At 42.3% G+C, this 10062-nt stretch overlaps 1 protein-coding gene across 2 annotated transcripts in view; it reads right to left on the bottom strand.

The window, feature by feature from the left end:
- Positions 1 to 7843, bottom strand: part of lrig1 (leucine-rich repeats and immunoglobulin-like domains 1) — a 34539-nt gene extending 26696 nt beyond the window's left edge. The window contains exon 1 of one of the 2 annotated variants that reach the window (XM_035661327.1): positions 6793 to 7843. In XM_035661327.1, the coding sequence (XP_035517220.1) occupies positions 6793 to 6995 (203 nt within the window). In that variant the 5' untranslated portion in view covers positions 6996 to 7843. The remainder of the gene's footprint in view (positions 1 to 6792) is intronic. The other variant, XM_035661326.1, reaches the window with a different exon arrangement.
- Between the last annotated feature and the right edge of the window lie 2219 nt (positions 7844 to 10062).

Raw genomic sequence — 10062 nt, 5'->3', positions numbered from 1 at the left:
CACACACACACACACTCTTCCTGTCATTAAGGGCCGGTTTATAGCCAGGCAACTGCAGTGAGAGTGTACACAAAGCTAACACCAGCTCCAGGCCACCATTTTACACACCAGTCAAACAGAGGAAGGAAACGGGCAGAACAAAGCCAATATCTTATCAACTGTGACAAGGTTAAAAGCATAAGCCGATAAACAAGATAATACTAATAATAATAATGGAAAAATGAGAAAAGCTAAAATGTAAGTGGAGCACCAGTAAGTGTAACATTTTGGAAGGGTGAGGAGAACTTAGGTACAAGATTAGAGAAACGCAGAGCTGATGGGCTCAGCATATTTCACCATTTGCATTACAGATTCCCACCGCCCACACACACACACACACACACACAACTCAACAAAGGAGCTGCTCCAGCCTTTGAAATCAGTCGGGCTGGGAGCGTGACTCAGTTTCTGAAGTTTTCTGAGGCAGGAAGGCGGGCCACATCTTGGGGCCATGTGCACCGCCATTCTTCACGCTGCCGGTTTCAGGGCTGGAGCCGGGGATGGAGCGGGGCACTCCAAACAAACAGGGAGAAGGGTCTGCAGTAGCCTGAGGCACTGCCTGAACCAGACGCAGGCCCATCCAACGCCAGCCCGGACACATCTATGTATGTGCGCACGCTGCCCAGACACACGGGACCGCTTCTGCATTTAACACTGGATTCTAGCATGATAACAATGTCATTTCTTACAAATGGTGCCAGATTACTTCATTATGAGTAAAAGAAAGTGTCTGTTTTATAGAATAACATAAGTGCTGCTATTGTTTTAGTACTGTGCAGACTACCGACCTTATGCTCTCAACTTCAAAGTGAACAAAAAGACAGGATCATTAGTCAATTTTTTCCTACTTACTGTTTATTATACTAGCAGAGTGAAAATTCTGCAATAATTACACTCTAGCCAGTGGTGAATGAAGTGTCTAAATAGTGACTGTGCTAACTTTACAATCTGAGTGAATGTGTGGCTGTCTAGACTTTGGAGCTCTGATGCTCCTTTCTCCGTTCCTATTGAAAAAAAATAATAATGTTTGGCCCAACTTAGCAGTCAAAAGCTTCACTCACTTCTCGAAGGACCACCTATTTTCTGGGGAGAAGCTGCTTCACTTGCACAGCACCTCTCCCTCTCTGTCCAAGTCACGCTTTTTTTCTTGCTCTAACGTCTTCTCCAGATTTCCAAACTCTTACCAGATGTTGAGAATTCACAGATGATTCATCGATCAAGCCCACTTCTTTGTACACACCGACTTCGGGGGAGAGGGAAAGGTGGAAAAAAAAAAAAAAACTTGGCGCCCTAAAGTGTCTTCACAAAAGGGCCATCTATTCTGCTGACTGGATTCCTGCAGAATGACTTGTGGCAGCAGCTGTTTGATTGTCATTAAAGCCAGTGCGAGGCCATGAGCTCATTCCATATCTTCATGTTAATGTCAGACTTTATCTGGTGTTATAAGAGCAGGGGCTCAACCTTAGCTGTTCCGTCCTAATTTGTTCACAGCTAATGTTTTGCATGAATCATCTCAAACGGTTAAAAGAGGATCATTTACAATAAAAATAGATTGCTGCTTTAAATTTCCATATAGGAACTTCCTGTACTTTCACTGTCCAACTTCACACCAAACAGCCTGATATGGGAGGAAAAGGTGAAAAGCAGCTGATAAAAATCAGTGCCAGTGATAGTATCATTCTAAACCTTTTCAAACGCTTGAGTTTGACTTGAAAATATCCGTAAGAGGACACGTGAGTCAGGGAGACTATGACAATGAACACACTTGGTAAAATTACTACCAACACAACAAGATTACAAGGCTGTGCAGCAAGAAATGCCCCACAAACCACAAGGGGCTCACCCCCGCTGAGTGCTGCTGCTGTTGCCCAACTACTGAAATGTTCACCTGTTTAAGCAAGAGAAAAGCCTTTCTGCAGAGTCTTTTTTTATCAAGTTCAGACTTAGTAACTGTAGAAATGCACACGGTAGAAACACTGTACCAATGGCAAGCATAGCCCTATGGTGGCAAATCATTTTTGTATGAATACTCATAGGTTAAATGAACAAAAACACAACCTAAAAATAAAGGAATTGTGCAGTATGTGACATACAAGCGGACAGTCCTGTAACGTTTCATTTCCTCTGGGGTTTCTGGTGTGTTACAACATGTGTGACAGTGGTTGAGGTTTCTGACCACTGACAGGACTTTCACCAACTAACCAACCAGCCTGAAGGCAGCACCAGACCGTGACACTGACAAAACACTTGCATGCAGTGGGCAGAAAATGCCCCCGCCACCTCCCCTCATACCACCCCTCATATTCCCCCAGGCCAGGTGATCTGCAGCCCCACCCTCTGTCGACCGGTCCGCACACACACAACCAGCCAGCTGAGCTCCCAGCCCCTGCCAGGAAACCACCAACACAAACCCATTTCCTGAGGGCAGAAGCCAAAACCAACGGTTGGGGGTGGTGTTTACCAATAAGGCTGTACTGTGAGGTTTAAGGCTACAGTTTGGGGTTGAGTCGCAGCAGAACGTTTGGCGTACACCAAACATTATGGCCAGCACATTGGGAAACTTGGGAAACCACTTGGGAAAGGCTGGACTGCAAAGGGGATCATTTAAGATCAGGCTTTTGGCTTTTCACTAGAGTTGCTGTAAAATGGGTAATGCAAGGACTCAACATTGACAAATAAAAATAAAGACAAATCCCATAAAAAAATGGTAGCTTTCTGTAGTTAAAAACAAAAAGGATTTTACAATCTCACATGAGAAAAGATGGAGAGACACTGGCAAACAGACACCATGAATCTGCTTTATCTCTATCCAACCACCGCAATCTCAGCCTAAATTAGTAATGTTCATGCTTTTATTTACTTGCAAAATCCCATTATGCCCGTGGCACTGTGGGCAAAAATGCTTTTTATACACATTACCGTGGCTGCAAATAAGATAAGGCACCACTCCTGAGAGGGAATATGTGACTGTATGAGAGCAAACTTGCTTTGAATGTTATTAGGCTATTCATCAATCAGAAAAAATGGACAAACATCTGAGACTGGTGGTCAGTTTGTTAAATGTTAGAAGCACTGATGTAAAACAGCAAAGGATATGACTGCAGAGCCTTTAAAGAAGTTATATCGGCCCTTTAACTTCAATTGTTCACCCTGTAAACCTGTGTGGTCAATCACAGGGAGGGAGCGTAGTAATAAGTAATTGCTACAGCAGTAGACAATGGTCAACTGGTGATAAGTTCTTAAATGACTGTTGTGTAAATTATAGTTTTTCTTCTTTTTATTCCACACCTCAATCACATAATTTCCTCCAAGAAAATAGTTCCCTTCAGTCCCTTGCGATCTCTCCTGTTAGCTCAGTCCGCCCTGTCGGGATGTGCCAACATGTTTGTTTCCTTGATTCCTCATCAAGGCCGTTTTCACACAGGGGACTATTAAAATCAGGGTCCTGTAGGGAGATTATTTTGACAAGTGGAAAGCATTATAGCTTTTTTTCTTCCCCTACATGCCTGGACTGCTACTGATGGATAAACTGCCAACACCTACCCTCCAGCCACGTATCGCTCTTGGACATACATTCATCAGGGTTTCTCAGAATTCTTCCTACACAGTGCTCTTAAAGTGACTACTTCAGCGTAGGAGGTGAGAGTTCACAATGAAGATTCAACGCCCACTTCATACCACTTATTTGAAGGTAATCATGTCTTGTAGGTATAAAGCTACACCCTATATTTCCATTTCTACCAGGAAGTGCGAGCACGCTGCCACTGCCATTTGCCGCCTGCACAAAGCACTGCAACGCACCTACATTCTGGTGGAGATATGATGACACTCCATAAGAACCATTTCCCTCTGTGAGCTGCTCTATAAATGCAGGTCCTGAGGTGCCACCGCTGCATTCATCACTGTAATCCCAATGTAAGAGCCTGTATAAAGATAATTGCAACAAATACATGACAGTGCAATCCCTCTTCACCCACACAAAAGGGTGGGAAAACTCCATTTATCTTAAGCTGGATTCATCCTCTCTGCTTCGACTTATTTCATTTTATAGAGAGCAAAGCAGCACACGGAGGACTTTAAGAGTCTGTAAGTAGTTGTAACAACACGCACATATATGTACGACTAATTGGGGGGGCTGCAGTCGCGCGCTTTAGCTACTCGTTTTAAAGGCAGATCCTACAGGTGTTTCAGGTTATTGAGATATTCCTTCGAGCCTTACATCTTTGTTATGCAGACGAGGGAGGGAGGAAATCTGGCTGCGGTGACTTGTGTTTACTGAGAGCCACCAATGCCGTCCTCCCTACCAACACTCCTGCTGCTGCTCCCTCCCCGGGGTAAACATAACAGAGACAGTCGATTCCACACGGATTTCACTTGGCTCAGACGCCTGAAGGTAGAGATGGACAAATGTGCTTCATTTAAAAACCAGGGCATTAAGCAAACAGACCGTCAGCGCTATTGACAGGATGAAACTGTTATTGTTAAACTGTGCTATGACCGTAGCTGTGTCAACTTGTTATTTGCGTCAAAGAGTTTCTCTTTTGTCTGTGAGTAACAAACACTCACAGGCAGCACACACACACACACACACACATTATTGTGCACAGGATGCACTCGAAAACTTTCAATCCACAACACAAAAAGTCCTTTCACCCACTCCAGTGGACAGGACTTGGCGTAAGGGAGCTTATAATGGGATCACACTGGTCCACAGGTGAAATTGTCCATACTTGTCTCTTTGGGTTTACAGTAATGATCAGATAAGCTGGCTCATTCACAGACCCCGGAGAAAGACAACTGGTTCCCTTTGAGCTACCTGCCAACAAAATGTGACTATCTCAAGTGGTGTGGAAATATGCAACCTAGGTGTTTTAAAAGATAATTCAAAGCCATAAAGCCATTCCCTTTGAAAACAACAAGCCTGCCGGTCCTTAAATCTTGACCGATAAGCTCTGGCCGAGATAATAGAAGTAGACTTGGAACGAGCAAGGCTCACGCAGGACCCTATCTTTACACAAACTGAAAGGTTCAGAGCAGCTGTTTCGGGTGGGACATTTGTCCCACAGTAGTAGTCCATTGTCCACGAGGACAGGAGGAGCAGTGTGTGTCTGCGTACATGCATGATAAAAAGCTTCTGCACTTGAACTTGGCTAAGTGGTGCTTCAGGGCAATGAGGCTACCCGGGCACAAGTGCCGTTATTCATGTTTTTAGAGGACTTTTTAAAAGTTGCATTCCTCACTTCCCAGGGGAAGATAAACCGCCTAACACAGGAACCTGGGAGCCAGAGGAGGCTTTGGGTCTTTGGTCTTTAACCCCACATTCCCAGCAACACACACACACAAACAGATCCTGAAAACTCTGTAACAAGACGCCTAATTGTCACTCAGGATTCACAATTGCCACTGGACACAGTGGTTGCAATATGCAGCAGTTAGAGCCAAAATGTTGATTGGGAAGACAGAGAGTTGTGTTGTGTGTAAATAAATTGTGTCATTCAGCTCGATAAGTGCTGAAGTTCCCTAAACACTGGAGGATGTTCCATGAAAAATGTCCCAAATTGGCTCATTTCCTAAATGAGCTGGCAGACAGGGTTTCAACTGTTGTCAGTCTTGTCCTGAGGATAATTCTTAATTTACAAGAAATGTAATTTGTGAACTATGACAAGCAACACAGAAACAGGAATTATGGTAAGACCTGTCATAAATCTGAGTGAATAAAAGGGAGGTTTATTAGTTATGACACATTCGGGTCTATTTGTTTACTCACTCTGAGGGGACAGTTTGTTCTTTCTATCACTGGAAATGTGAAATGTTACTTACTGAAGATGTCAGAAGTCATGACTTGTGATATTTAGTTGCATTTCTAAGAGTTAATTGCATTTTTAAGGTCAAGGAACTTAAAATTAAGACACATTATAGGAGGAATTTGATAATGGAAAAAAATGTTTCCAGGTGCAAATAAAGTCTGACACATTAAGAATAGTTTTCAAACCAACAGGATCATTGTCAGACAGAGTTATTGTTGTTATCCACAATATCTCAATGTTCCCTTGAGCAAGACATTTTATCCCTAAATAAATGATGTCTATTCACAGAATGCTGTTTGTGTATGTCCCTCTTCATGCAACTGTCACTACATCTTAAAATGCTGCAAACACAAGTCATCAAGCCTGATTACATAAGTTTAAAAAAAACAGGAGGTCGACAAATTACTCAGAAACAGACAAGACCGTCAAACTCAATTAAGAAACCATTGTGCCTGTTGTGGAAGATGAGGTGAAAACCTAACTCATGAATTACACAAACAATCCTAATCAAGTTACAACGTGATGTGTCCGGACTGTCTGAGTAAACAGTGCTGGAGGTTTGTTGCTGCAGGGACCTCCGGGGGACTTTAACATGGGGGGCCCCAGCAAAACGAGAAAGACTTTAATTTAAGTCTTAACTCACTCAAAAGTGACTGTTATGTGGAAGGAATAAACATAAAGACCCCGACAGCTGGTCTCACTCTCCGTGTTACAGTTGATAGACAATTAAGTTATGCAACTTAACGCAGAGCCACAAAAATCCCCTCAGACTGGATTCCTTGAGAGAACCCGTACCAACATGGGGTCCCCTGCCCACTGGCTATTTATCTGTGTCTTTGTGGAAAAGTTTCTACGCTGCTGTGCACTTTTATTTTCTTCACAAACATTGTCACCCCGTTATGGTCTGGTCAATAAATAGGCTAGGGCAACTAAGCGATTTACTTACAAGGAAACAGTCCGGACGGGAAGATCCAGAGGGGTAGCCGTCAGCTCCAGGTCGCTACAGTCCACTGAATCTCCGTTGCACGTACAGTTCTGGGCACACGGCAAGTCTGAACTCAGTCCATAACTGATTAACAGCTGGTCCGACAAAATGAAATAAAAAACACAACGAGAAACAAATCCAAATCGTCCCAGGGACGCCGCCATTTTGTATCCAGTTTTAATAGCGCGGCCGCTGAGTTCTCTCCTCGGTCCCACGAACTGGAATATTAATGTAGATTTGGAGAGACTGGGTGCTTTTTATAGCACATTAATAGTCTTCTTGTGATACAGAGGCTAATAGAAAGAACGAGTGCGGCGCAGTAAAACGTTTTCCATCCCAGTGGCAGTCATTTAGTTCCCAGTCCAACTTTCTCCTCTGGTGTCCGACGCGGGCTAAAAATCAAAGGTGATTCACAGATTAAAAAGCAACAGTAGCCGACAGAGAGCTCGTGTGTCGCCTTGAACCCAGACAGAAGTCGACAGTGAGTTCATAAAAGGCTAAAAGCTACTTTCTCGTTAGGGTGACTGCCTTTGGTGGCATGTTTGACAAACATGCAACAGCAAAATGTTAAAGGACACCCGGGCGGCTCTCACAATATAAGAACTGTTGATCTACGGAGCCGCAGCAGAACTGTTCAAAACTTATGCTACAGAGTAACACTGTGGCTTCTGGCGGCGTTGTTAAATGTCCGCTACAAACTTGAAGATGTATCAAATAAGTTAGGACCCCCAGGAATAGTGCCGAAAACTCCAGCGTCGGTGTCTCAAGCCGAGCGCTGCATACCGTCCAAATCTCCGCAGCGCTTCACGGCTCTGTGGTCGAATAAATCCAACTTTGAAATACACACAGCCCGTCCCACAAGAGCTCAACCGACAGCTTATCAGGTGCAGTCTGTGGTCACAAAATCTCGACGATCCGATTAATAGCAAAATAAGAGTCCCCCTCCTTCCGACCGTGTACCACCACCATGAGTTTTTTCCTTTCTTGAGTTACTTTTCCTTTTTTTCTGGAGGAGCGTTCCGTAGTCCCACGTTGGATGCACAACAGCGAGTCCAGGCTCCGCCCATGGCTCGCTGCGATTGGCTGTTGTGACTTGACGGGCGGGTCGAGGCCTAACCTGATTGGTCGTTACTGGTTTTCCGTGCGCCGCGGAGTTGGAGAGCTTTTGAGCGGCTGTCAGTCAGCGGCTGTTGGCCCCGCCCATGTTTCCCACCCCGGGGTGTGAAACCGCACCACCTCCTCTCACTCTCACTGCTTCTTAAAGAGACAATCACTGGGCTCAAGCTCTGTAATCGCATTATAACAAGCCGTAATAACGTAATTGGTTTGAATGCCATAACAATGCCATGTAAAGTGTTTGTTAGTAAGGCTGAAATCAAGATTTACATTTAAAAGAAAAAGTCAGAGCGGAAGTTCCTCCAATCTCCACACGGGATATGAAGGAGAGAGCAACTAGTGTTACTTGGCCTAGTTGAACTTTTATTAATACTGCCATTAATACTATTGTATCAGTAGGTGCGCCTCAAATGGATTATGGTCTCACTCATCAGCTCTGTAAATAATCATATGTTGCATGTATTTAGAATGGTGGAAACTAATAACTACGTACATTTACTCAAATGGCCTACTTAAGTATAATTTTGAGATGAGCTTGTTATTTTACACTTATCACTTACACTCACTACATTTCAGAGGGAAATATTGTAACTTTTACTCCACTACATTTATTTGATGAGACTGGTTCCAACTTACTTTACTGATTTAGATTATTAATGCAAAACTTTATCAACAAAAACAATATGATATATTATTATATATTAAAATACAGCAGTATATAAAGTCTGTCTTAAGTCTTCAAATTAGCCCCAACTTTACCAACTGCAACATTAAAGTGATGCATACATTAATCTGTCAATGATTATAATCCAGTACACATTATTCTAAAGTGGGACATTCTGCATAATGATACTGTTACTCTTGGTATATTTGTGTGTGTGTGTGTGTGTGTGTGTGTGTACTGCATGTCATAAAGGCTGCAACTGCTTCTCTTGATATATCTTCTGTTGATGTGAGCCTAAATTCATCTCAACAGCTCCGTTGATGCTCTGTCAAATAAGATAAAATTACAACTGAAGTTCATTTGACAGCATATCTTTGCTTGTGCTCTGTTTGAGTGTATGTGCCTCTGAGCAGTGGTGCACAGTAATAAGCACACAGTAATACTTGAGTATTACCAATTAAAGACAAGTATACTTCACTCCACTACATTTCCGCTTTATTCATTTGACAGCTAGTTACTTGTTACTAAGTTGTTTAGATTTAACTTCCCAGCAACAGAGGTGGAAGAAGCATTCAGATCTTAAGTAACAAGCAACAATACCACAGTGTAGAAATAAAGTACTCATTATGCAGAACAGCCTATTCCCAAATAATATGGATTATAATTATTGATGTATTAATGTACATCAATAATGTGCAAGAACTACTCATGTTGTAGCTGGTAGAGATGGAGCTAACTTTTAATTATACTGCTGGGTTGCTCGTCTATAACAATACATCATAATCTATTAGTTTTATTAACTCCAAAATCGGTAGGATAAAGTATATTAAAAAAAATCCAGAAATGGAAATCTGAGGTACAAGAACCTAAAATTCTAGAGTACTGTACTGTACTGTATTAAGTATTGTTACATTCCAGCTCTGCCTGGTATGAAGAAAAACTGGTTCCATATTTACCAAATACACAGTTCAAATGCTGCTTACGTTATAGCATCAGTTACAATATTACAGTAATATAACATAAGATAATAAGATTCTGTTAAGTGGCTGTTCACAATGAATACTTTTTTAAATACTTTGGTACATTTTGCTGAAAATAATTTTATTTATAAGTAAAAGTTTGAATGCAGGACTTTTACTTGTAATGAGGTAATGCAATTTTACTTTACACAACTTTCAGATGCAGATGACAGCTCTGAAATATCAGAAGAAATTCACCGAGGTTCAGTGTGTAACATTTAGGAAAACCTATTGTCAAAAACGGAATATAATATTCATAGTTATGTTTTACCTACTGTATAATCACCTGAAAATACGAGTTGTTGTGTTTTCGTTACCTTAGAATGAGTCATTTTTATCTACAGAAGGAGCGGGTCGTCTTCCACAGAGACCACCATGTTGAACCGCCATGTTTCTACAGGAGCCCAGTCCAAACCAAACTCTGGCACTAGA

Source organism: Morone saxatilis, unplaced genomic scaffold (assembly GCF_004916995.1).
Source record: "Morone saxatilis isolate NCDOM2014 unplaced genomic scaffold, NCSU_SB_2.0 Contig18, whole genome shotgun sequence".
In the NCBI taxonomy this organism is placed as follows: domain Eukaryota; kingdom Metazoa; phylum Chordata; class Actinopteri; family Moronidae; genus Morone; species Morone saxatilis.
The sequence above is the reverse complement of the archived record's forward strand: the minus strand, read 5'-3'. Positions and strand labels throughout refer to the sequence as shown.